The sequence below is a fragment of the Ipomoea triloba genome, chromosome 11 (assembly GCF_003576645.1).
Source record: "Ipomoea triloba cultivar NCNSP0323 chromosome 11, ASM357664v1".
In the NCBI taxonomy this organism is placed as follows: Eukaryota; Viridiplantae; Streptophyta; class Magnoliopsida; order Solanales; family Convolvulaceae; genus Ipomoea; species Ipomoea triloba.
This window is the reverse complement of record NC_044926.1, coordinates 7711004-7738138: the sequence shown is the minus strand read 5'-3', so window position 1 is coordinate 7738138 and position 27135 is coordinate 7711004. Positions and strand designations below refer to the sequence as shown.

At 37.4% G+C, this 27135-nt stretch overlaps 6 protein-coding genes and 1 non-coding gene across 7 annotated transcripts; 2 read left to right on the top strand and 5 right to left on the bottom strand.

Annotated features, from left to right (window-relative positions):
• Positions 1-1566: 1566 nt before the first annotated feature.
• Positions 1567-4712, bottom strand: LOC115997438 (phospholipase D alpha 1-like). The gene is made up of 3 exons (XM_031236990.1): positions 4612-4712; positions 2493-4389; positions 1567-2003 (listed from the first exon to the last, which is right to left on the bottom strand). The coding sequence occupies exons 1-3, from the start codon at positions 4708-4710 to the stop codon at positions 1567-1569; spliced, it is 2433 nt and encodes an 810-aa protein (XP_031092850.1). The 5' UTR covers positions 4711-4712.
• A 955-nt stretch (positions 4713-5667) lies between these two features.
• LOC115996372 (pentatricopeptide repeat-containing protein At1g52640, mitochondrial-like) lies at positions 5668-8157 on the bottom strand. Its single transcript, XM_031235579.1, has one exon. The coding sequence runs from the start codon at positions 8122-8124 to the stop codon at positions 6433-6435; it is 1692 nt and encodes a 563-aa protein (XP_031091439.1). The 5' UTR covers positions 8125-8157; the 3' UTR covers positions 5668-6432.
• A 394-nt stretch (positions 8158-8551) lies between these two features.
• LOC115995864 (pentatricopeptide repeat-containing protein At1g52640, mitochondrial-like) lies at positions 8552-9757 on the bottom strand. Its single transcript, XM_031235012.1, has one exon. It carries the CDS (start codon positions 9722-9724, stop codon positions 8552-8554), a length of 1173 nt encoding a protein of 390 aa, XP_031090872.1. The 5' UTR covers positions 9725-9757.
• Positions 9758-12001: 2244 nt separating this feature from the next.
• Positions 12002-12074, top strand: TRNAK-CUU. The gene has a single exon. It is a non-coding gene; the product is annotated as a tRNA-Lys (tRNA).
• A 1786-nt stretch (positions 12075-13860) lies between these two features.
• Positions 13861-17412, top strand: LOC115996381 (trafficking protein particle complex subunit 2-like). The gene is made up of 6 exons (XM_031235588.1): positions 13861-13996; positions 14122-14229; positions 14947-15032; positions 15155-15216; positions 15681-15766; positions 17080-17412. Exons 2-6 carry the CDS (start codon positions 14149-14151, stop codon positions 17170-17172), a joined length of 408 nt encoding a protein of 135 aa, XP_031091448.1. The 5' UTR covers positions 13861-13996; positions 14122-14148; the 3' UTR covers positions 17173-17412.
• A 1923-nt stretch (positions 17413-19335) lies between these two features.
• LOC115997458 (serpin-ZX-like) lies at positions 19336-21480 on the bottom strand. The gene is made up of 2 exons (XM_031237013.1): positions 20983-21480; positions 19336-20404 (listed from the first exon to the last, which is right to left on the bottom strand). Exons 1-2 carry the CDS (start codon positions 21373-21375, stop codon positions 19631-19633), a joined length of 1167 nt encoding a protein of 388 aa, XP_031092873.1. The 5' UTR covers positions 21376-21480; the 3' UTR covers positions 19336-19630.
• A 2849-nt stretch (positions 21481-24329) lies between these two features.
• Positions 24330-26473, bottom strand: LOC115995863 (biotin carboxyl carrier protein of acetyl-CoA carboxylase-like). The gene is made up of 7 exons (XM_031235010.1): positions 26464-26473; positions 25985-26164; positions 25169-25332; positions 25033-25095; positions 24635-24703; positions 24486-24531; positions 24330-24400 (listed from the first exon to the last, which is right to left on the bottom strand). The coding sequence occupies exons 1-7, from the start codon at positions 26471-26473 to the stop codon at positions 24330-24332; spliced, it is 603 nt and encodes a 200-aa protein (XP_031090870.1).
• Between the last annotated feature and the right edge of the window lie 662 nt (positions 26474-27135).

The following is a 27135-nucleotide window of genomic DNA, read 5'->3' as shown; positions in this document are numbered from 1 at the left end:
GAATCCAGAGCTTTCTGAGTTTGGGGAAGAGTTTTCCGGCGGATGGTGGGCTGTCGGCTTCGAATATGTACTCTAATGTGAGGTGTTCCAGCGTTAACTGTTCGAGACGAGGCAAGCTATGGAGAGATGGGAGTTTTTGCTTTTCTGGCAAATTGTTGATTTGGATAATGACGATGTAGTCGGATGCGAGCGTCCATGCTGTTGCGGAAGGTGCGATAATAATATTGGTATCTTCGGACGGCGACGCTTGTTTCTTCTTGACGGCGGGGTGGAATTCTAGAAGTTTCTTGTCGTTAAGGTTGTCGTACAGACGTTGCCTGATGGTCTTTATCTTGCCCGCCATGAAACTGTCGCGAATCCAAACGATCGGATTGGGATCCGATAAGAAATACGAGAGTGGAGAGAGGCAGCCTTCTTCTTCCTCCTCTCTCTTGATCGCCTTCTTCTCCTTCTGATCATCAGAAACCGGCGCCGGCGCCGGCGAGGTGCCGTTAGCCCTGCGCTGGAAGTAGTCAAGAACGGCGGTGATTTCGTTCATGATCTTATCAAGATTTTCGAGCCAGACTTGATCGACTCTGTTGTGATCCCCGCCGCGGGTATCATCCTGGATGGCCTTAATCAGGGAAACCAAGAAGTCCAGTTTCTTGAGCTCGTCGCTGAGACCCCATATTAGGTTTATGTGATCTTGAACCAAGGGGGTTATCTTCTGCAAAATCGTCTCAGCCACGCTAATGGCCATTTCAGCCATTAATACACAGCTTATTATAGGTAGTAAGTAGTTTAGTTTTGATTAGACGGAGATGGTGAATTAGGAAGACAGTTCATGTATACATGCTTAGCTTGAAGCCTGCTTTATGGTACGCCAACCTGGAAAATTAAATATTTTATTCACATTTTTGGGATTAATTAATTAATTAATTAATACAATAATATATGTATACATGTGAGCAACTTGAAATATTTTAGACTTTTAATCCTTAGGTTTGGGTTGTTGAACTTGTAAAATGGCAGTGATTAAACATACTACTACTTGCATGTCTAGTTGACTTTGGGAAATTAAAATTTTCAAAGTATATATTTCAAAGAAAACTAGTACCACATAATAAATAAAGTTGGTTAGACTTTAGAAGCATTTCTAATTTAATTATATATTACATATTTATATAGGCTGCATTAGTTCCTATGGCAAAGAATGTATAATTTAGGGACTAAGTTAGTATTTGTTTAATTTAAAGCTAATTAAGATTCAAAAATTTCAGTTTTTGCTTATTAGTTTATGTTTCTCACTCCTTGTAGCATCACCTGCTACAAACATGGATGAAAGGGCACAACATTGTCATCATCAACTCCCTCTAACAACATAACAATTACATAAATAATATTTAGGTATCAGGCACGCACAAACCCATTTTCACTAAAAATTGCGTACATAATATATCAAACAGATTTCAACTAACTACAACAGAATTGAAGAAAATGGATTGTTATTTAGCAAAAAACTGTCAATTATAAGACTAGACGCCACTTTATTTCTAATGACAAACAAAAAAAACGTTATACAAGCAGTTAAGTGGTGAGGATGGGAGGAAGGAAATCAGCTTTAGCTCCAAGAATACGAGCCTTGGTGTCCGGGAAGCACTCGAATCCTGGTAGCTCTGATACAATGCCATCACTGCTGATTCCGATGGGGTAACGAAGCATGTGGCCCGGCAGGTCTCGTTCCAAGTTTTCGTCGGAGTAGAGTTCCCAGTACTTGTCAGCCATGTTGTTCACCTTCTGGATACATTCCTCGCTTTCTGGGCGGAGGAAACAGTCGTCCAGCATGCCCAGGTGCTCGTACCACAGCGCCATTCGGAAGCCGTGAACCTGTCCCCTCGCGGATTGCCGGCTGGTCGTCAAATGGTGAGGTTGGTAGGATCCCATGGCTATCTCCGAGTCTCTTGACCCGTCCATTGATCTCTGGTTGATGTTCGCAGATCCAACTATGATGTACTCATCATCAACTGCAAACACACCAACAACATTCATTTTGTTAAATTACAGTGACTTATCATCCCATTTAGAGGAATGTCAATGTCGGGTGATCACAAAGAATCCATTATATTGGTTGGATTCTTGTCCATAAACGGCAAAGTTCCTCGCCTCCAAGACTCACACCTCAGTCTAACAGGATTTGTAAAGGTGTTAAATTATGAGTCAACGACGCAGCAATCTATTAGGCAAGAGGGCCAATGTCTAGTGCCTACAAAAAGCCAACTACATTGGATATAACTCACATTCTGCAGGTGTTTGTAAAAGCAATAAATTAGGATGATTTGACTATCTATTAGGCGGGATGACTAAAGTCTGGTGTCCACCACATTGAGTAGGCTCACAGTGTAGCTGTCAGGCTCGATTCTATATCATTATCCATAATCTATCATTCAAAAACGAACTGAGCTACCCATGCTGGCTAATTAGTTGGATTCTATTCAAAGGCATCGCTTACTCACCTATCATCATCTTGGAATGGACGTAGATCATGAAGCGTCGAGCCGCCTGAGCGCTGGCATAGCCTGAATCAGGTTCAGGACTTTCTGAAGGTTCGTACTCGCCACTCTTCTTCACCTCCCGATTACCAACGCAGAAGAATGTGAGATAATTCCTGGGGTCTTCCTCAATTCCCTTGGCTCTCATAGCTTCAATTACATCTTTATACATCATCTGAATTGTCCTCCTTTGCCAATCTAATATTGCTTGAACTGATGAGCTCTCTGGGATCCCTTCTGGCCACATTGGAACCAAAACGTACACTGCAAACCTCTCCCCAGCTTCAATCTTTCTTGCAATCTTCAATGAGAGCTCCTTAGGAACTAGGTGCAACGCACCAATTTCTGCAGTATTGATGTCATCTGAAGCCCAGCCAAAACAGCTTCCAAGGAAATATTGGTTCTCAATGTATATAAAATTCTTTGCTCGGCGAATGGCATTGATATAAGCATCTTGGATGCTTCTATCAATAATGTTATCCTTCCCACTTACAAGACCCGCCTTGGCAGCCTCCTCTGGTGAATCGGGGAAGCCAAAAGCCGCCCCGCCATCAATAGATCTGAACAACTGAACATTCCATGTCTCCTGATCATCTGGGAGCATCACTGGTGATGGTGGGATTATAATCTGATCAAGCTCTCTCAGATCAATAATAACATCCTTCCCTCCCTGCTTCTTCCATCTCTGCTCAAAGTTATACAGAACATCCCAGGCCACAGGTCCTTCCAGCTTGGAGTGAATGTCGTGCCAAGGCTCTCTCGGCCCGCCTTTTGTGATTGCAGCACCAGTGTAGTTTGGCTGGTGGAAATCGTCGTGATGGGCCGTGTCTAGTGTCCTGAAAAGAGAATGGAAAGGCGAGTCATATCGCCCATCGCAGAGATCAATACCGCCCACAAAGCTCACAATTCTCCTCTTCTCCGATCCTCCATCGGGCATTTCATGGTCCACCACCACAATCTTTTGGTGATGAGTAAACATTGTAGATATCTGTAACCCCTGAATGATGCTTCCACCATTATCAGGATTCCTGGGGCATAAGATACAATGCACATCAGTATCTTTGAAGAAATTATCAGTTTCTTCATCATGAGTAGCCATCAAACCATCCTTCTTCATTTGGCCTACAGAGGTTCTGTCATCCCAAACCAGTATACAAACTCTCACACCCTCACTTGCCTTCTTCTTAAGCAGCTCCCCAAGCGTAGTGTCTCCCCCTGGCTTTGGCCTCCTTGAGTCCCTCACTAGGGTAATCTCAGTATACACTGACCATCCTGTAATGTAAATCAAATGCTTTGCATTAGTAATTGCATCAAACACATCTTCCCAACACCTGTGACCTTCATAAAACTTCCCCCCAGACAGAGGGATTTTCGGTATAAATTTCTCAGGGATATGTGCATCTTGGTACAAGGAAACCTTACACCCTTTTCTCTGTCCAAAGAAGGTGTAAGGAACTCCAGGATACTTGGGACTTTTGATTCCCTTTCCCCAATTTCGGTCTCGAGAGACATCAAAATACTGCAGCCTCACATGGATTTTGGAACCTCCCTCAACAGGATTCCTATCTTTATCCAGAATCTCAACCCACTTGTCTATTTCATCCCCATCCAAAACCTCACTAACAGGTACATAAGCTCTCCCAATTAAGGTCGCGCCAATAGGATTGTTGTCCTTGACAGTGAATATGACATTACTGGCTGAATGCGCACAATAAATGTGAAAAGATTCTTCCCACTTGGGGTTCCCGGGATCATCAACCGTTCTGGTTCTCCCAACCCTAGCTTTTTCCAGATCTATAGTAGCATACAGCTTTGGACTTCCTTTTCCAATACCAACAGTATCCTCAACTTGCTCCATAATCTGCAATATAATAGAGATTTCTATCAATTGAAAACAACATGGAAGACACTAGGATTTTCCATGAATCTAACAGATCCATAGCAAATGAAATGAACAAGCTAGAAATCAAAAATTCTAACTACAATATATATAATGGCGTATGAATTGAACCAAATTAAATCAGCTCAGCGAGAATGAATTGAAGATCACTCCGATCCTATAATATAGTGTACTATACCGTACCTTACGAAAAAAGTGTCTATCACCTTCGCCTCCGCCGCTAATATGATCAACCTCGTAGACCGTCACATGTAGGGTCCCATGAAGCAAATCCGGAGCCATTTTGCACCCAGAAAAGCTAAGAAAGAGATGAGATGGAGTAGCAGTATTAATGTGAAAGAGGTGAGATGTCAAAAACAGTGCATTTGGAAGAACAATAAAGCTAAGGAGATGTGAAATGTAATTGAAGAAAATAGTACAAGAGTGATGGAGAATATTACGGAGTGAAGAAACAGAAAACCCGCGAAAAACTGTTGGTTTAAGAGAGAGAGAACAGATTTGATAGGCCAGGTGATGTAGTACCATTCAAATTTTAGTTATAGACCCGCGCCTGGTGCCAACGACATAATTAAGATCCAAAGACACTTCCAGTACGTATTGCTAGTAATAGACCAGAGATCGAGTCTCACCAGCGGCAGTGTGGGAGCAACCTCTCAATTTGAGGGGCTTCTTGTGCGCAGTGAGCAAATGTCTAGCCTCTGTGTTCAGTTGAGTTATCATGATTTACATCCTCCAGTTGTTTTGTCAGGCCGGGACGTTGGGGCCCTTGGGGTTGGAGAAAAAACCAATAAACCAATAAAAGTGGATGAACGTAATCTGCGCTTATAATATGGTTGAAAAAAGAAAGAGATCGGTCTCTCAAAATGTGCTGATTGTCCAGGGTTTTTGATGTTTCATAGATGGAATGGTTATTCTTATAATTCCATTCCTGTATGCTGAAACTATGAAGGCAAGAGATGAATGTTTTCCTGAGCCCCATTGACTTTTGGTTAGCTTTGCATTAGATACTTGTTAGATGACTTTGCCCCATTGGCAATTGATGTTAGTGACACAACAAGACAACTATTCTTCAACTTTTGTATACTGATAACCACAGTTATTTTCTGTAGATGTTTTGTCTGTTTAGCAAATGCCAGAAAACTCAAATTGTATTATCTTTATGGGTAATTTTTCAATTTTATTGTGTTCTTGAATACTTTTGCTAGTTTGCTTTCATATACTTGAGCCAACCCAACTCAGTGCCTGAAAAGTTGGAACTTTTATAAATAAGGTAATACACAGTGTGGAACTTGAAATTATTAGTTTCACTTGACAGAAGCAATCTGGTGAGCATTTCTAAGTATAAAATCATCTCTTTTCCATTGCAAAATCTTCTCTTTCAACAGGGCTTCTGCAGTTTCCTTTCCTGTTTCCCCTTCAGACCCTCTAGTCAATATCAGCACTTCAAGTTTGATCAGACCATCATCTTTAGGAATGGAAAGAACTGAAGGATGAGTGCTGTTTCTTTCACACAAGACCACACTTCTCACAATTTCTCCAAACAAGTCCCTTGGATGGGAAGATTTAAGCATCAGCTTTGCACAAAACAGCCACCACTTAAGCATCTGTTTCAGCTTTCATGCTGTGACATCTTCTCTCTACCCAGAGACCAATTTCCAATGAATCACACAATGGCAATGGAGGAGGGGCTTCCTTTGAGCTTGCAACAAATACCGTTGAGGTCAACAACATATCAATTATCATCACTGATATGCCCTGATTTGACAATCTGATCCCAGAACATAAGAAAAGAAGCCTGCTACAAGTCCTGAGATAATGCAATAATATAATAACCAGAACAATTGCTTGACAATTAGTCTAGATAGCTCCATTGTCCTTAGTCTGTTTTGGAGATGCTCAAGTTGTCACTTTTAATGGGAATATTAGTAAATGAAAAATTCAAGCTTGTGAATGAAGAACAAGAAATCAGCTTGAAATGAAGCTTTAATTGTTCATCCATCAAGGTTATTGTGCATCGCTATCATCTGTGTATTCACCTTCATCTCTGTGTTTGACACAACGCCTATTACCTCTCATCAAACCTGCTAGCTCCTGAATTGAACAAGAAGTGCTTCTCTCCATCTTATCTGCAAGTATATCTATCTCGTCTGCAAATCCTAAACCAATAAGTTTATTCCTCAATAGTTCACACGTCGAGGTATAAGGTGGTATTCCTTCATCAATCATCATTTCAAAATATTTACATGCTTCCTCAAGTTTGCCTCTCTTCTGACAGAGACCATGCACCATCACAGCATATGTCGAGACAGAAGGATAGTATCCCCTTTCTTCCATGCCATCCCAAACTTCCTCAACTCTATCAAATCTTCCCACCCTAATAAGCATTTTAAGCACCATATTATATGTATGCCGATCTGGTTGGCAACCGCACTGATCCATTCTTGAAATCAGCCTAAATGCTTGGTTAACTTCATTATGATCACAATGGAAAGCTAAAATCGTATTATAACTCCAAGAGTCTGGAACTGCTCCTCTATCAACCATCTCATCCAACAGTTGGTAGGCATCTTCCACCTTATTAATCCCACAAAGTTTCTTGATCATGCAATTGTAAGTAAACACATTAGGGACAAGATCATACATTTTCATCCTATCTAGAACCTTGAAAGCTGAATGAATATCATTTGCCTGACAATAAGAATGAATGAATATAGAGTATGTAAAAGCATCTGGTTTAAGCTCCATCGACCACATCTTTCTGAACATTTTATAAGCTTCATCCATCTTCCCTCCCTTGCATAAAGACTCCAAGAGACAATTATATGCAGGCAAATGAACTGAACATCCCCTCTGAAGCATTTCATCAAACAGCTTCTGTGCCTGTGAAAATTTCCCCAATTCTCCCCAACCTCTAATCAAAATGCTATAACATTTTGTGCAAGGTGGGTAACTTTCCTTAACTCTGTCAAAGAATTTTTGGGCATGCGAGGTATGCTTTCTTTTGCACAACGCATACAGAAGGTGACCAAGATCATCTACATTCGGTTCAATCCCAAAATCGCCCATCTTGCTAAAAGCCCTTATGGCATCGTCAGGAAGATTAGCCCTGCAATAAGCCCTGAACACAATCGAGAACATATGTGGAGTGATTTCACAAGATTTAGCGTCTCTCATTTCCAAGAGAAAATCCCACAACAGTGGGAACTGCTTGCTACCTCCTAAGATGTCAACAAGAATGCGATAGCTCTCTTCACTATGTCGAAACCCCGGTAGCCTTTGAGCCCAGAGAAAGAATCTGTGAGCGGAAAACCCCAGATTCCTGCACCGCTTGAGCACTTGCTCAACCACATTGATTGATATTTGGGAGCGGAATGGACTGAGCGCCGCCTCGATATCATGGTGCGGATTTCTGAAGTCGCTGAGTACCCGGGAGAGCTCGTTCACGAGGTGAGGAGAAGATGGATCCGAGCTTTGAAGCTGCGATTGGATTTGGAGTTGAAACAAATGAGAGGTAGATGTAAAGGGTCGGCAATGGTGGTTGCCGCGGCGGCGCGCTGTGGTGGGTGGTGGAGATGAGAGGAAGCTTTGAGGAATTCTGGGATAAGGATGCTGAAAATGAAAACAATCGGAGAATAATTTGCAGAATCGGAGACGGAGAGTGCTTCTCGTGCCAAGGGTTAGAGTTCTGGTCGACATGATCGTCGAAGCTAAAAGTGCTGCAATTCTGCAAATTTGAAACTCCGGCAATTTAAGGTTATGATCCCGCAAATTATTATTGTGACTCGGGACTTACGAGGTGAACCATACACAATTTACATACTGAGTATTATATTTTAATAATTACTTCTTTTTTTTTTAAAGATATTAACAATTACCTTTTAAAAATTCACAATTTGTATATTATAAACACAAAATGTTAAACATATATCATATATGTAATTGATTACCTTGTTTTGTATTCACAAGTTCCTTTTAAATAATGCAATCAATTTTAATATTAAAAATACACAATTTAATCTTTTTTATGTGTTATGTATTTTAACTTATAAACATAATTTACATTATGAAAATTCACAATTTCAATACTAAAAATATACAATTTAATATCGTTCAGGACGAGGATCTACCTTGCAGGAGGGAGGAGACCAACCACTTGGCCCAATGCTTCAAACCAGACCCCCCCCCCCCCCCCCCNCTTGATCATGCAATTGTAAGTAAACACATTAGGGACAAGATCATACATTTTCATCCTATCTAGAACCTTGAAAGCTGAATGAATATCATTTGCCTGACAATAAGAATGAATGAATATAGAGTATGTAAAAGCATCTGGTTTAAGCTCCATCGACCACATCTTTCTGAACATTTTATAAGCTTCATCCATCTTCCCTCCCTTGCATAAAGACTCCAAGAGACAATTATATGCAGGCAAATGAACTGAACATCCCCTCTGAAGCATTTCATCAAACAGCTTCTGTGCCTGTGAAAATTTCCCCAATTCTCCCCAACCTCTAATCAAAATGCTATAACATTTTGTGCAAGGTGGGTAACTTTCCTTAACTCTGTCAAAGAATTTTTGGGCATGCGAGGTATGCTTTCTTTTGCACAACGCATACAGAAGGTGACCAAGATCATCTACATTCGGTTCAATCCCAAAATCGCCCATCTTGCTAAAAGCCCTTATGGCATCGTCAGGAAGATTAGCCCTGCAATAAGCCCTGAACACAATCGAGAACATATGTGGAGTGATTTCACAAGATTTAGCGTCTCTCATTTCCAAGAGAAAATCCCACAACAGTGGGAACTGCTTGCTACCTCCTAAGATGTCAACAAGAATGCGATAGCTCTCTTCACTATGTCGAAACCCCGGTAGCCTTTGAGCCCAGAGAAAGAATCTGTGAGCGGAAAACCCCAGATTCCTGCACCGCTTGAGCACTTGCTCAACCACATTGATTGATATTTGGGAGCGGAATGGACTGAGCGCCGCCTCGATATCATGGTGCGGATTTCTGAAGTCGCTGAGTACCCGGGAGAGCTCGTTCACGAGGTGAGGAGAAGATGGATCCGAGCTTTGAAGCTGCGATTGGATTTGGAGTTGAAACAAATGAGAGGTAGATGTAAAGGGTCGGCAATGGTGGTTGCCGCGGCGGCGCGCTGTGGTGGGTGGTGGAGATGAGAGGAAGCTTTGAGGAATTCTGGGATAAGGATGCTGAAAATGAAAACAATCGGAGAATAATTTGCAGAATCGGAGACGGAGAGTGCTTCTCGTGCCAAGGGTTAGAGTTCTGGTCGACATGATCGTCGAAGCTAAAAGTGCTGCAATTCTGCAAATTTGAAACTCCGGCAATTTAAGGTTATGATCCCGCAAATTATTATTGTGACTCGGGACTTACGAGGTGAACCATACACAATTTACATACTGAGTATTATATTTTAATAATTACTTCTTTTTTTTTTAAAGATATTAACAATTACCTTTTAAAAATTCACAATTTGTATATTATAAACACAAAATGTTAAACATATATCATATATGTAATTGATTACCTTGTTTTGTATTCACAAGTTCCTTTTAAATAATGCAATCAATTTTAATATTAAAAATACACAATTTAATCTTTTTTATGTGTTATGTATTTTAACTTATAAACATAATTTACATTATGAAAATTCACAATTTCAATACTAAAAATATACAATTTAATATCGTTCAGGACGAGGATCTACCTTGCAGGAGGGAGGAGACCAACCACTTGGCCCAATGCTTCAAACCAGACCCCCCCCCTCCCCTTTTATATTGTAGGCAATCCAACATGATCCACCCACGAGTACGCTATCTAGAGAACACCAACCACATCCAGACACGTGTCCCACGTTGTCCTGTCCTTCAACCGTCCTTTCCAGCCTCCAACCGCCACGTGCCCGAGCCCCTTGCAGATCCCCCATGGGAAGCACGATGAGCGCAACACACACGCCCAAAGGCGCGATAGGGGTCGCGCCTAAGGGGTGGATGTCGCGCCCCAGGGTGGCGGCACAACCAGTCGCCACCCAGGGCGCTCGGCCATGTCGCCGGGGCTCTGATGGGCACGATTGGCGCCCCCGGGCACCTCAGCCCAAGGCGGCAGTCGCGCCTCTTCTCACCCCGGGCTCCACCTTGCACCACCTCGTGCCCTGCCTTACACCCCTCCCTCTTGGACCTTGTTATGCATCGTTTTGTACCCTGCATTGCACTACCTCTCTCTTGCGCAACTGCATAGTTTTTAACCTCTCCATTTTGGTGGAAAACCGGGCAGAGTTGGTTAGCCTCCTTGTGTTATTTTGTTAGTGACAAGGGGCCATGAGGTGCGTGATTGGTGATGGGGTTATAGGGCATCCCTACTTGCCTAATAACTAGATATTGTATGTTCGTGGTTTCCTCCCGATGAAGATATTGCAAGACTTTCAAGTCTCAATATTACTAGACATCCTAGTCTCGATATCAGTAGACTTCCACTCTCAAAATTAGTAGATCTCTTGGTCTCGATATGTAGACTTCCCAATCTTGATATCAAAAGACTTTCTGGTCTTAATATCAGTAGATGTCATTTTTAATCTATTACAAATTCATTTTTAATGCATTTCATATCAAAATGAACCTATATGATACTAAAAACAAACTTATATAAATGGTCTATCTTACTAAGTGAACCTTGATCCATGACTCTTAATATAAGCATTGTGAATTTAGTAGGTCAATAAGTTATTCAATTATATATGATGATCTTTTAAGATATGCATAGAAATTTAAATACTCAATCATAGTTATCAAGGCGAACTTTCTAGGCGAGATACCGTCGACTGCCTAGTCGACTAGGCGATGAGTAATATATATATATATATATATATATATATATATATTCCCATATAAAATAATTAGGATGTGAATAGGCAATTAGGCATGATATGTGTTGGAAATAGGCAACCATATTTACTCTAGAAAGTTGTAGACTTGTAGTAGTCATATTTACTCTACTCTTGAAAGTTGTAGCCTTGAGAAGAGTGTGAAACTAAAAGCTTTTGTATATTTCTATGTATTATCACTACACACTGATTACACATATATATACATAGGAATTGAGACAAAAAGGGACTCTTTTCATGGAAATACTACTCCCACTATCAGCACTAACTCTACTAATGCAAAACATCCTTAGTTTGCTCCTATTTCGCTCCATAATGTTTCCACAAAGAGGAGTGGACTTTGCTCAGAACAGGAGGGCGACGCCGGAGCTCGAATCGCTCCGCCATCGGAGCCACCTACGTTCCTCCACACGCCGCCGCTCCAAGTCCACGCGACGGCGCGTGAGGCAGATTCTGACGACTTCTCTGGCTGGAAACTACACCGGTAGACTCGCCTTAGTGTGTAGGTTATACCCATGTATGTTTTGTGAAGTTCTGGGGTTGTATTCTGGACTTAGGCAAGGCGAGCACATTAGGCGTTCGATCTCGACCAACCGGACACCTAGGCGTCGACTTGATAACACTGTACTCAATATAAATTGTTTTAATTGATAAAATTGTTAATTAACTACTTGCCTGTCTAGCTCAGTTGGTAGAGCACAAGGCTCTTAACCTTGTGGTCCTGGGTTCGAGCCCCAAGGTGAGTGAAATGTTACATATATCATGGGGGATTGGGGGATTCATGTTACCCTAGCTTGCCCCTCGAGGGTTGGCGGCCCATCTAATTTTGTTAATGAATAACAAATAGGAAAACACAAGTATCATTTTATATTTATTTATTTAAGGAGTACTTGGCCCGTGGGCCGGTTACAGGTCAATTTTGGCTTGCTCCGTTAGGCCCGCATTTTCGCGGGCCTATTTTTTCATGACCCTAAGCCTCCTCATCGCGGGGATGGGCGGGCTTCAACCCACTTTGATAGTACTAGGTTATAGGGCATCCCCCTAATAACTAGACATCGTATGTACGTGGTTTCCTCCCGATATAGTCTTCCACTCTCAAAATTAGTAGATCTCCTAGTATCTTGATATCAAAACTTCTCTGTCTCAAAATTAGTAGATGTCATTTTTAATGTATTGCAAGTTCATTTTTAGTGCATTTCATATCAAAATGAACCTATAGGATACTAAAAAGTAAAAACAAACTTATATAAATGGTCTATCTTACTAAGTGAACCTTGATCCATGACTCCGTAATATAAACATTGTGAATTTAGTAGGTCAGTTATTCAATTATATATGATGATCTTTTAAGACATGCATACAAATTTAAATACTCAAAATAAATTGTTTTAATTGATAAAATAATTAATTTTAAGATTGTTTAACTTTTTGTATTTTAAAAATATTGTATAATTTTAAAACACATGCTTTTCAACAAATTTAATCAATGTATTTTTTTTTTTTTGAGTTCTACTCTAGGACAATGTAGTATTGCTTTCTCAACTTACTGGAGCACGAGTCAACAGTTGACTCGACTGAGGCTCGAACCCACTCTCATCATCCATGTGGGAGTGTTAACCGAGATACTGGATGCCACTTGACCACAAGGTCTTTGGCATCAATGTATTATTTATTAAGCTATCTCTCATTCAATTGTGTAACTTGTTAATTAATTTTACTCGTAACCTCCATAGTAATATCAAGATTGACTATAAATAACTCATTGCTCGTCTAACTTAGTTGGTAAGGCTCTTAATCTTGTGGTCCTGGGTTCAAATCCCAGGGTGGGTGAGATATTCCCGTACCACATACATGAAGTATGTGATGTTGCACCACATGAAGTGTGGAGTTATAGGGCATAAGACATGGTTTCATATTTAAATACTCAATATAAATTATTCATTTTACAATAGCTTAAGGTGTCTTTTTTATATTTTAAAATATTGTATAATTTTAAAACACATGTTTTTCAACAAATTTAATCAATGTATTATTCATTAGGACCCCTCCAAAATTTTCCCTCTCATATTTTTCCTAGTGATGTAGCTCCTAATCATTGGGTGTTCTTGTATAGGCTAACCACCACTAATTAAAAAAAAAAAAAAATTCAAACCAATCAAATGATGCAAAGTCAAGATGAAAAAATGTAGGAAAAATAAATTATGGGTGTATAGCATTACTAAGCTATCTCTCATTCAATTGTGTAATTTGTTAATACTAAACTTAATATTATAAAAAAATTAAAAATAACTTCAATTAAGTTGAGTTATTGAACTAGACACAATAAATAAGACGGAGGGACCCTAGAGATTAGTGTTTTCTCACACTAACTCCCATGAAATCCTTTTGATATGACATATATCATGGAGTAATTTGGTGTGAATGACAATTGTAATTGTGCTTTTACTGTTTAACATGTTTTTTTATCAAATAAAGTTAATAGCTTATTTATAAATTTAAATGATATTTCCAAAATAAATTCTAGCAAATAAATTTACTACTGCCAGCATCTATACGGCGTCGTTTTCACTGAGTCTGATTTCTAAGAGATCTTGGCATCAACAAGACGGAGAGAGGGACGAAAGTTTGTATCCTGGTGATTGGTAAACGGGCAGTTGCTGAGTTGCAGGTTCGGATCTCTCTGCGGATTCTCTCATTTTTTTGCATTGCAACTTACTGTCAAAGTTCACCATCGCTATTACTCAATTACTGGTTCTTCCTCTTCTCTTTTTAAATTTATTTTTATCTTTTAAGGTTTGGGGATTCGAGGAGACGAAAGAGATGGCGAGTACGGCTTGTTTTATGATCGTAAGCAGGAACGACATTCCCATCTACGAAGCTGAAGTTGGAACTGCACCTAAAGTATGCACTTTTTTCCTATGCAGGATTTCGCATTTTTTTCCTAGGTTTTAATTCGAAATTTGATGCTATGATGCTTTGTGTTTGCTTTAAAGTTCTGAATCAGTTTTATATAACCCTAATCAGTTTGAGAAATGTATGATTTTTTTTTTTTTGTTGAAAATGCTCTATGATCTGCACTAAAAAAAAAAAAAAAAAAAAAAAAAAAAAAAAAAAAAAAGAAAAAAAGAAAAAAAAGGAACACTTCAAATTCCTTGGCAATTACGTGCTCACTGTAGTTGGTAATGTGGTTTAGAATCAAATTGGCTATGAAAATTACTTCAAAATAAAGATATTCGTTTTAGATCAAGTTGATCTTTGTTATGAATTTCTTATGAAAGAAAAAAGAAATTAGTTGGCGTTTGGGGGGGTAAGTAGTGGAGTACATTTGATCTAAAATGGCACCGGGTTTAGATTTTGATTTTGATTTTGACAATAACACTATTCTCTTGTAGTATGAGATAAATGTGAGGGTACACATGCTCTGATATACATTTTACTGCAAGTTAAAGTTATATCTTTGATTTGCTGCTATCTCTGTATTTGATAGTATTGTTTTCTGTTTTTTCTTCACTGTCTGTGTTTGGGCATCTTTCCCATTAGTAAGGGTCCATTTCTATCGTAGACATGTATCCTGAGCAAGTATTTTGTTACCTTATTTACTATACAATTACGTGTCAGAAAGAGGATGCTGCTCATCAGCACCAGTTCATATTACATGCCGCATTAGACATTGTGCAGGATCTGGCATGGACTACCAGTGCAATGTGAGATTCCAATCCCCAGAACCTCTGTATATGTTGTATATGTGTTATGTCATTTTAGAGTTTTTCTTATGCCTCCCTGTCATTATCTTAAAGCGCTCTTCTTCTCTACCTTTTTCATCCAGGTTCCTGAAGGCAATTGACCGGTTCAATGATTCGGCAGTTTCAGTGTATGTCACTGCAGGTCATATCCTACATATCATCCAATTAACTGGATGGATGCAAAATATTGAATTTTGAACTTATTTACAGTAGCACATAAGCAAGGTGGTTTTGTATTGCAAAATTTATTATCTTCATTAACCATGTAGATATTTGGGTAAAAGCCAGTAAACTTTTTATCTAAACATTATAGCTTCTAGTGTCTGGTAAAGTTCACTAGTAAGTATTCTTTTTGTCCTTAAGCCAAACATCTTTTTTTAGTTTATTTTTCTTTGTTCCTACCTGTGCTGATAGTCACACCAATCTAATTCCTGTCCTGTCAACAGAGTACATTTTATTCTCTAATCACATTTGCTATAAATAAAGCATATGTGCAATAATATGGCTTTATCCTTGGACATCACTCTCTGTTTGCTGTTAGTGCCTTAATTTCTATCTTATAAGCTTCTTGGAAAATATTTCATGTTTTCTTTGACTAATCAAGTATACATACACGACTGATGCTGCTTCACGATTCTCGCAATGATGATGGAATCAAAAGCTTCTTCCAAGAAGTTCATGAGCTTTATATAAAGGTATGTTCTTTCTGCTTCTCAAGAAGGATTTCTTCTCTTCCATGTTTTTAATTTCCTGGTTAAATACTTATAATTAGGCTGCTGGAACTTGGTTCTGCACTTCTGCATGTTAACCTGCATTATCCGTTCTTTGCCCATGATAAGTTTCTGTTGTATCCAAAACTTGATTGGACCTTGTTGTGAGACTCCACTCAGGACGGCTTCTCTCTTACAGACTGATAGATCTACGCTGAGACTTCTTTTAAATGAAACAACTTTTATAGGTAGGTGTAGCCATGTAGCTAATAAAATAAATGCTAAGAATGTTGCCTGTCATTTTGGGAATATATTCCCATTTTGATGTTCGGAGGTCTTTTTAGGATTTTAATTGTTTGAAATTTTCTTTAGATATGGACAGGCTTACTAAAACACATGCATATAATATTCAAGGAGACAATTTTCAATTTTGAGCTAGGATGTACGGAAATTTCTGGGGGTGACGTTACCCTGATTCAGAAGCACTTTGTATTTGAAACTTGTTCGGAAACGTTTCTGTGCTGTTTCTTAATAAAACAAAAGTTTTTGGAAAAATATCAGGTCATTTCTTTATTAGCTAAAAAATTGGAAACACATTTCCAAAATCTGTTTTTTATATTCTGGAAACACATTATATGGTCCAAATTTTAAAATATAGATTTCTTGGGTGATGGTGAAAATTTGAAACACACAAGTTAAAACCTAAAGTCCTACTCAACTACTCCTAACATGTACCATTGACTCTGGACTCTCCAGTTTTACTAAAATTCTGAATTCTTCAATCGTGACTTGGGCACACAGTAACTCTGATGAGGTACACGGACTGGAGTAGTTGTTCCTTCATTCCTTTAGGAGGAATGAATTATCTTCAAAACGCGTTGAAAACTTTAATTACTATTCATGAAAATTTTCGTCTTCTATAAAGGAATATTTTTTAACATTATGATGACAAATAAAAAGTTTGAAATGTTGTTAGAGATGACTTTGCCAGCATAGGATACATATAAAAGGCCCGGGAAAACACTATGGTTTTCATTTCTCCTATAGATCCTCATTCCGCACCCTAGTTCTCAACTTCTCATTATCAATCAGTCAAATCTTTCTTTTATATGGACAAAATTGTAAAGCATGTCTATGTACGAGGAACTACAAAATTATTAAACTCTATTGACATTAATGATACATGCCAGCAACACTAACAAGGTTTGAACAGTTTATCTGAATATTAGTAACACTCACAAGGTTACATGAACGGTTCTTGCTACTGCACTGACTGATCTTTAAATTGGAATTTGCAGACTCTGCTTAATCCCCTCTACTTACCTGGATCTCGAATTACATCATCTCATTTTGATACAAAGGTTAGAGCTCTCGCCAGAAAGTACCTCTGAAGCACAAAAAACTGAGACTTTGCCTGAGGCGCCAATCTACAGCAGCATCATATATGTTTCTCATTTGTACCAAGAAAATCTATACCCGGAGCTCTCTTTGCTGCAAAAGGGTATCTATCAAAAATTTTTTGAAGGTTATTATCTATCAATTGGTTTGGTCATTTTAAAAGAATATAGTATATACTTTTGCATAGTGATTATACGGGTGCGTATGGTATGTGCCATTGCTATTTATATTTATTGATTATTCGTTAATTAATCGGGAAAAATTGCACTTTTTGTCCCTCACTTAGGGTAATTGTAGAATTCGTCCTTTAAGTGTTGGTCATGCTTACTTTTCGTCCCTAAGTTATCATTGGCTTTGCACTTTTCGTCCTTTAGTTATACTAAAATTGCAAATTTTGTCCCTAATGTTTTATTAGTAAAAAGGACAAAAAATACAACGTCAATGATAACTTAAGGACAAAAAGTGAGTATGACCAACACTTTGGGGTGAATTTTACAATTATCTTTTAACTTAGGGACGAAAAGTGTCAATTCTCCCATTAATCAGTGCTACAAGGATGAAGTTATATAAATTTTAAATAATATAAAACTAAGGTTAAGGGTTAGGTACAACTAACATTATTCTTCCTTGTTTTGTACCATGAATTTCTGGATTTGCAATCATAAGTGTCAACTATGCATTAGATTCATAGATTCCACTTGTGTAAGCCAAAAAATCAAACTTAGAAACCTATAATGTATATGACCTTGTATGGTATACGATTTTTTGGGTTAGTTTTTAATTTTTTGATCCACTTTAACAGCAAATCTTGTTTGGCAATTTATTTGAACTTGGAACATAGATGAATTAGATCAAATTCGCCTAATGCGCTTCCAAAACCAAAATGTAAACTAAATTATAGGTTTTTCTATAAATGTAAAAATATTTTAGCTCCAAAATGTTTGACATTTCACATTTTCGTTGAGATGAATGTCATATATACTCATAATGGCCATAGATTCATCACCATATTGATGGTTTGACTAATGAATATTAAATAAGATTGTGATTTGACCAATGAATATTAAATAAAATACGGACGTAAAATGAGATAGAGGATAGCATTGTTCATTGGAAGTCGAATAAACTGGCTATTTTGAGCAAGAGAGAATAGCAACCAATTGTCAAGTGTGAATGGAGGGACAATAAGGAATAACTAGTAATTCTTGTAATTCCTATAGTGTTGAAAAAGGTTCCTTTGTATTAAAAGAGAAACAAATTAATCTAGCAATATAATTAATTCACAAGCTACCTAGCTTGGGAGTTGAATAAATTGTTGCACCAGTAATATAAGGGAAAGCTTTTTTGCTCCAAATGTAACAAATACATAGTTAATAAAAACAATTATTAAGCCAATGCTATCTACTTTATTTGCTTTGATCATATCATTTTCCAGGCTAGTAAATTATAAGCATAATGATGACATTTAAAGCGATTTGTCAAAGTGATGAAATGAGCAAAAAGTCAATATATACAGTTAAATTGATTGCATCGTCGCCTTCTACAGTTCTACCCATCATAGTTGAGAATAACTTCATTATTTCTCTCTTGACCTTAATATAATATACTACGTGATAGTTTGTGATAAGGAGGATTTTGATTTTTTTTTTTTAAATTGACATTGAAGTATACCAAACAAAAGGTAGGGAGTCAAATACTCAAATTAATATGCTAATGGTGATTAATATAATGATTGGAAGTCATATAAAAGTTAAAAAGTGAGGCAACTTACTTTTGTAATATTATATTGTTTGTTAATGCAATAATATCTTTCAAATTTATAACTCTCTAATACGATGAATTAGTTGGTAATGAATAAATATTTAAAGTTTTGAATTTCAATAAGTCATATTGCATTCATTTATTTGAGACAAAATTTTCACATCCATCTTTAGATTTTTTGAAAGTAAAGGGTATCACGTAAGGGAGGAACCAAATCTCAGACTTGTTGAGCAGTATGAGAAATTGTCACTCTAGCTAATGTATGAGTAACAAGATTCACTAATGCGTCGAATCGTAAAAGACTCAAAAAGATCTAACATGATTAGGTCCCGTGTTGAGTCAACCGCAAGCATGATGAAAGTTAGAGAGAGTTGCAAATTTTAGACAAGGAAAAGTTCCATAAAATTTAGCTTAAGCAATATTCCTGCATAAAATTTTTCACTTATTCGATCAACCCGTTGAAAGGGTGATGAGCAGTACAGTGGAAAATAACTCCATATTATGATTTCATCAAGTGACACAAAACCTTGATTTTAGACTTCTAACAATGCACCACCCAAAAACACAAACTCCGCTTCTACTTATACATGAACTATATATATATATATGCTAGATTGAGCTTGGATTTAGTATTGTTGGTACATTAAACAAGAGCAACCATGATACAGAAGATGCAGTTTGATACCTTGATTAATTAAGAGGATTAAGTAAAGTCCCGATGAAGACGACGACTCCAGTCAAATCTTCTCGAATGAAAAAGATGAACGGATGGTCAGCCACGAAGTCTACCTTCTCTTCCACTAGCAAGCTTCGGAGCTTTATTGTAACACCAGTAGCAGCTGCAGCTTCTGTACCTTCCTCGTTAACCTCAAGAAAGGTCTTGTGGAAAATTTGCGAAACACAGAGGTTATTCCCCACGGGGGAGTCCACCATTTCCGTGAGACCCCCAGCAAAAGGTGACACCACACCGAGCTCCTTAAGAACCCTTGAAGCTTCAAAGCCGAAGGATATTTTGAATTTCGGGATACGAAACTCGCCCACCGAAACCGCATGACCAGGGAGGTGGCGCTCTAAGAATCCGGATTCAGAAGTGACCTTATCCATCAAAGACGGCAGTCCATCCCGGGCATCTGGCAAAATGAAGTACATGGAGAAATGGCGCTTATCTTCGCCTTGTTTATAAGGTAGCCCCAAGACTTTGAAGCCTTCAAACGCTTTCACGTACTGCTTCTTCTTACTGCTCATGAAGGGAACCTGGACAGGGCTCCCATTAAGGAGGTGGAACTCCTGATCTGTTGTATCCAATGCATTGAATTTCTCAGTCCAGGCTCCTTTAAAATACAAAGCATTTGCAAAAACCAGCCTCGTTGTACTGTCAACTGCACCTGCGGGAAGTATCTCTTTGATCAGACCGCCAGTTTCCTTCTCTGCCCACAAATTCACTTCGTTAGCCACTTCACTCGCCTGCCCAATCAAATAGATCAACAATGTCATTCTTCCCCATTTTTGTACACTGAAAACATTGCATTGGCATGGAAAAGGCAGAGCAAAAGACCTTAAAAAAAAAGTTCAAAACATAAACTACAAACTAAAATTGGACTACTTAAAAGCATTCATTTAGACTGGAAAAGAAAAAATTTGCCATTTGCCATGACTACTAAAGCAACTAATCCCTAAACACCACACAATTCAATTATCCCCCAAATCATTTACTCAGTATTTGTCTATTCTTCACAGTTCCGACCAAAATTAGGGCAATCCAATCCAATCCTATAGCCTAACTTACTATTAAAGCTTACATAAAAACACATCCATTGCAGAATAACATTAATGATCCAAAAAGGTTTCAACTTTCAAATAATATGCTCTGAAAATCTTTCTTAGGGAAAAGCAATCCAACATTTCGAGAACTACTATATCAATTGCAGACAAGAGAAGCCAAGTTCACAGTTCGGATTGGATAGTATCACTATCTAAAAGAGAGGCAAACTTTGTAAGAACCCAATGGGAGATTTAAAAAAAAAAAAAAAAAAAACCCTAACCTTGAGCTGAAAATCAACGGATTCAGAAACAGCCTTGTAAACAGTGTCCACCACGTGTTTGAAGGAAGGCTTGAAAGGCAAAGTCTGGTCGATCCACGCACCGTTTGCCACCGACAAGCGTGGGCCGCCGATGGGGCTGCCGTCCGAGAAGATAACGGCGACGATCTGAGAAGAAAAGGCGTTGAGATCGTCGGTGGACTTAGACTTGAGGAAACCGAGTAGCTGGTCGAGAGTGGGACCTCCGGAGCCGGCGGCAATCAGACCCAAAATGATATTAATTGAGAGAGGAGAAAAAACTAGGTTGGAATCTTCTTTGACTTCTGTAGAGAAGACGTGCTTCGCTAGCGTTAAGGAAACATCTACCTGATTCTTGATGGATTCACGGAGGTCCATGTTTAGAGGATTTAGATTAACGCTTAAGGAAATGAAAGAGGAAAGCAGAAAGTTGACAAAAGAAGCAAGCAACAACGTTGAGTGCTGCTATTACGACACCTTGTCCTTTGCCCGACCGACTATATATACATACATACCAATATTTACGCCATATATCAAGTTCACATGCATTGCGGACCCTTGATACATGTGTATATATCTCAAATTGTGAGCTTTTGTTATAAAATTTTGCACCTTAATAATATAAATTATGTACTTAAAAATAAGTTAGTAATTGTGCTTTGATGTTATGAATTTTTATGTCTTTCGTTGTGAATTTTGTGTATATAAACATAATTTATATACTTAAATTAAATTTGAAAAATAAGTAAATATATAACATGTGTATATACACCCCAAAAAATATGTGTGGATCAAAAATAAAAAGTACATTATTTTTGTACTGAAGGTGCATTATTTTTGTACTGTATGTACATTATTTTAGGATACATTATTTTTGTACTACAGTACAAAAATAATGTACCTTCAGTACAAAAATAGTGTACTTTTTATTTTTGGTCCACACAGCTGTGTTGACCATGGTCCATGCAATAATGATTGCTTTTTGATTCACTATCCATAATGATATGCGGACCCTAGTCCATGATATAAATTACCCATACATTCGGAATGGGCTTTAGTTACACACACGAATATTATAGGAATTCCTTTCAATCAATTAAATCAAGATGAAATCATGTAGAAGGCCGCTTTCACTCACACCTTACTCTATCTCTGGTTCAACCGCCTAAATTGGTGCCTAGCACTCTTATTAAGGCAAGTGAATCAAAAGGCTGTTCGAGAGAATTTTGGAGGATGCCCTTCAAGCCATTACATAGAAGACGATTACTTCTATTGGCTCGAGCAAGGGGAGTCGACATTTTTATAATAATAATAATAATAATAATCTTTCCTCGGGCCCTGGGCCTGGAAGGCGGTAACCGGCTTCGGTTAAAACTCTTCCAACAATCAATCCATTAGATTTTTTGGTCCAAAGACCTTATTTGGAAATTGACCTAAAACAAATTTGGACATAATCAAATAAACCTCCAAACTTTAATTTATACATTTGTAAACTTTTAAAAAGAGTTTATTATTTTCCTCCAAAAAAAAAAGAGTTTATTACCGAAATGGTCCCTCGATTATTGCGAAATTATCAATTCGGTCCTCGATAATTTTTCTTGCCTAATTAAGTCATCGACTTTAAAATTTTTAACCATTTTGGTCCTACGTCTATTTTACCATTTGATATCCGTTAAATCAGGACCAAATTAGTAATTCTATTATAGTCAAGAGACCATTTCAGTCAAAAATTAATTACCGATATGGTTCCTTGACTATAGCAAAATTATCAATTTGGTCCCGATTTAACGGTTGTTTAACACCAAAATAAACGGAGGACCAAATTGGTTAAATTTTTTAAAGTCGATGACTTAATTGGGCAAGAAAAATTGTCGAAAACCAAATTGTTAATTTCGCAATAGTCGAGGGACCATTTCAGTAATAAACTCTTTTAAAAATTATAATTAAACTCATTAACATGTTATTTTCATATATCACAACTTAAGAATTGGTTATTGATCAGTAATAACAAGTTACGAGAGTTCTATCAACTGATTAACGATTGACGATCGTCGTTGAAGAAAGTTTCCAACAAGTCGTATTCTCTAGTGGAAAAGTTAATCAGTTGGTCGCCTTCTTCAAAGGCTATTAACAACCGTTCGTCAGTTGACAGTTATCGATTTTGATCGCCAGAGTATTGCTGAGACCCTAGTGACTTATTACTACAAGTCAATAATCAATTCTTGATTTAAATAATGAATAAATTGTAAAAATAAAATAGTCCAAAAAATAACATCATTATATTGGTAACTGATAAGCATCGATTCTTATTACTTTTATTATGTGTATGGATCGATTTTTGACAGCACCAAATATAGTCAAGTTGAGTCTAGTTAAATCAAAATTCGAGCTTGTTATCTTCAAAGTAGAAACCTCTAGATTGACTATTAGAAGTCAAATAATAAAACTCAAATTATCGAAGATTATAAAACAAATTCAACAAATTAAAACTCAAACCAATAAAATAGAGACTCGTCCACAATTCAAGTAATGCGAAAAGGGAGTAATTCATATGTAATACATAACCATTCGATTCAAATCAAATGAAATAGTTATGTTTGATTAAATTTGAGAAAAAGCTAAAGATTAGTAAAAATTAGTAGGTAAGATACCGTAAAAAATAGTTAGAGTGTCAATATTAAAAAAGAGAAGTGAAAAGTTAATTACATGCAATCATGAATGAGAGCAAAATCACTACGGAGAAGAATTTTGTGGCAAAAGTCTGACGCTTTGCTCGTAGACGATGTAAACAAGGTGGTATAAAAAAGCATTATATAATGGTGTTATCACTAGCTATCAGTAAAAATTGGTATGTAAAATATCTATACAAAGATAGTTGAAGTGTCGATATAGAGAAAAGAGAAGCGGAAAGTTACATGGAGTCATGGAGAGAGCAAAAAATCCCAGGGCAAGGTAACTTTTTTTGTAAAAGTTTAATTTGAAGCTCTGTTTGCATACAAGAAAAACAAGGTGATCCATAATAAACATATAGATATTATCGGTGTAGAACTTGAAAAGAGATGGCTATGTAAGATAGACTCACATGGGTAGTTTCTTTTTCTCACTAATCTAACTTTATACTTTAATAAAAATAGTCACATCTATTAGTAGTTAGTGAGTTACTGACTCCTCCAACATTAATTTATACGGAGTATTTGATAAAGATTAAACTTTATACTTTAATAATGATAGCAACCGGAGTTAGGTCTATTCTAACTTCATGTTTTAATAGAGTTATATATTTACAAAGACATGTTCGAGCCAAACTCCCATATTACGACATAACAAATAATCTATGGAAGCTCTTTAACACCAGGAGAAGAAGGCAGAATGATCATAACAGGATCACCATATCCCACAGGAGCTGCACAACAAATACAACAAAAATCAGAACACCAGAAAATCAAGAAATGATCATATATATATCACACTCCAACAAGCATACATACCTCCATCTTCTAGCAATATGCTTACAACCTCTCCACACACATCAGCCTGCAAAAGTTTCAACCCAAAACACATAGGGAAAATGATTGGTTTTAGGCCATTGAATGTAGTCCAACTAATTAAGAAATTACATCGAAATTAAGGTCCAAACCTCAACAGGAATCTCCCAACCAAGCTGATCAATGTAGCAGAGAATTTGGTCCTTATCAACTACTTGATTCTGTATTGCGTGTCAAATAAGCATTTAGTTAAATATTAAAATTGTTTATAATTTCATCATTAATTTTATTATTTAAATATATAATAAAAAAATTATCTGTCATCGCACGGATAATTTACTAGTTTAGTTAGTAATAGAAGGGGAGGTCTGCATACAATCCGTCATGGTCCAGAAATGCAAAGAGATTTAAAATTGTGTATAAATTAATGTAACTCAATGTATACTGATTTTTAGATTTTAACAAGATGGAAAGAATACTTATAGAGCTAGACCACATTAATTGAAATCACCGCTCAATATAAAAGGAGGTTATGAATTTATGATCATACCTCTTTACAACATGGTGGGCAACTCTTTCCTTTAAGAGTACCACATCTCCTAAAAAGGCCAACCTGCAACACAAGAAACTTAGCATACACAGTTTGTATTTATATCACATAATTCGAGTACAAATAATATTGTTACCCAAGGCGATTGAATTACAACAAATCCTTCCTCTGAAGCTCTAGCAAGCAATGCATCTTTCCCAGCAGGGGACACTAAAGATGGTGTTGAAATTGAAGTGTTTGAGTTAGGTGCTTCAACAGCTGCAGAGACAGTAGTGACAGGCCAGCTCAGATTAATGCTAACTTCACACAAAAACCAACACTATATTAAGGATGATTTACAACATATGTGAACTGACTATATCCTCTGTTGCAACAGTTGTCTTTAGTCTTGTAGAATAGGTCATTTAGTTGTTGTGGCTACTTTATGTTCATGTGTAATCCTATTTATACTCACTATTGCAAAAATTGACCTAGGCCGCTGTCTAGCAGTAGGAGGCTGAGGGGAATTAGTCCCTAGTCAGCCGCCTAGGCGCCTAACTCAGCCGACTCAGCTAAGTTAACTCGATCAATTCGGCCAAGTTAATGTTCATGTATAATCCTATTTATACCCACAGTTGCAAAAATTGACCTAGGCCGCTGTCTAGCGCTAGGAGGCTGAGGGGAATTAGTCCCTAGTCGGCCGCCTAGGCGCCTAACTCAGCCGACTCAACTAAGTTAACTTGATCAATTAGGCCAAGTTAGCCGAGTTAACTCAGCATTGTTAATTTTGTTTTATATACGTAGTATTATATAGTGCACAGCCTAAGCCCTAGGCCCGACTAGCGCCTAGCAACTACTGCAATCATGTATTCTTTGCATTGTGAATATACCATTTACAGTTCCCTTCACACTATATGCAAGTGAATGAATTGAAGGGGACAAAACTAATAACACAAATCCAAAAGTTACCCACATTGAGCTTCAGGAGTGGAAGCTTGACACGCCACCAATGGTTTCTTTGGCTTGGAGGATATTAGCAGACCATTATACTTAACGAAAGACTGAATTTTGACAGCACCAAATGTAGTCAATTTGGGTCTAGGGGAACCCAAATTCAGGCTTGTCATCTGCAAAGTAGAAGCCTCTAGCTTCACTGTTAGAAGCCAAATAAAACCCAGAATCAGCAAATTATCAAGATTATTATAAAACAAATCCAAAAAGAAAAAAACTCAAACCAAGAAAATAGAGACAAGTCCAGAGTATCAATTAGAGTAATAATGCGGAATGAGAGTAATTCACATGCAACTCATCACCATTCTATTCAAATCAAATGAAAAAGTTGTTTGCTTAAATTGGAGATCGAACAAGCTAAAGATCAGTCAAAATTGGTATATGAAATATCTACAAAATAGTTAAAGTGTTAATATGGAAAAAAGAGGAGTGGAGAGTTACATGCAGCCATAAATGAGAGCAAAACCACCTCAGAGAAAAACTTTAATTTGCTGCAAAATTCTGAAGCTTTGCTCGTAGACGATGTAAACAAGGTGGTATAAAAGTCGTATATAACGGTGTTGTCACTAGTTGCGTAAGACTTACATCACACTCCGAGAAAGATGTCAAAGTAGGATAGGCTCATATGAACGGTTTAACGGTGTTGTCACTAGTTGGGTAAGACTTACATCACACTCCAAAAAAGATGTCAAGGCAGGATAGGCTCATATGGAGGTTTCAGTTACTTTTTCTTTCCTTTTCAACTTTATACACTGATAAAAATAGTTAATTGTATTATGACTCCTCCAACTTTAATTTATATTTTAACAAGGATTCAACTTTATATTTTAATAAGGATAGCAAGCTGAGGTAGGTCTCTTCTACCTTTATATTTAGATTTAGATACGATAAGGGTTATATCGAGATCCTCTATTTAATTTGGGTTGAATTGTATTCATCAGCATTCTATATATTCGATTCATATAAAAAGTTGTTTGATTAAATTGATATTGGAGAAGAAGCAAAAGATCAATAAGTATTGGTATGTAAGATATTTCTATACAAAGATAGTTAAAGTGTCAATATGAAAAAAAAAAAAAAAAAAAAAAAAAAAAAAAAAAAAAAAAAAAAAAA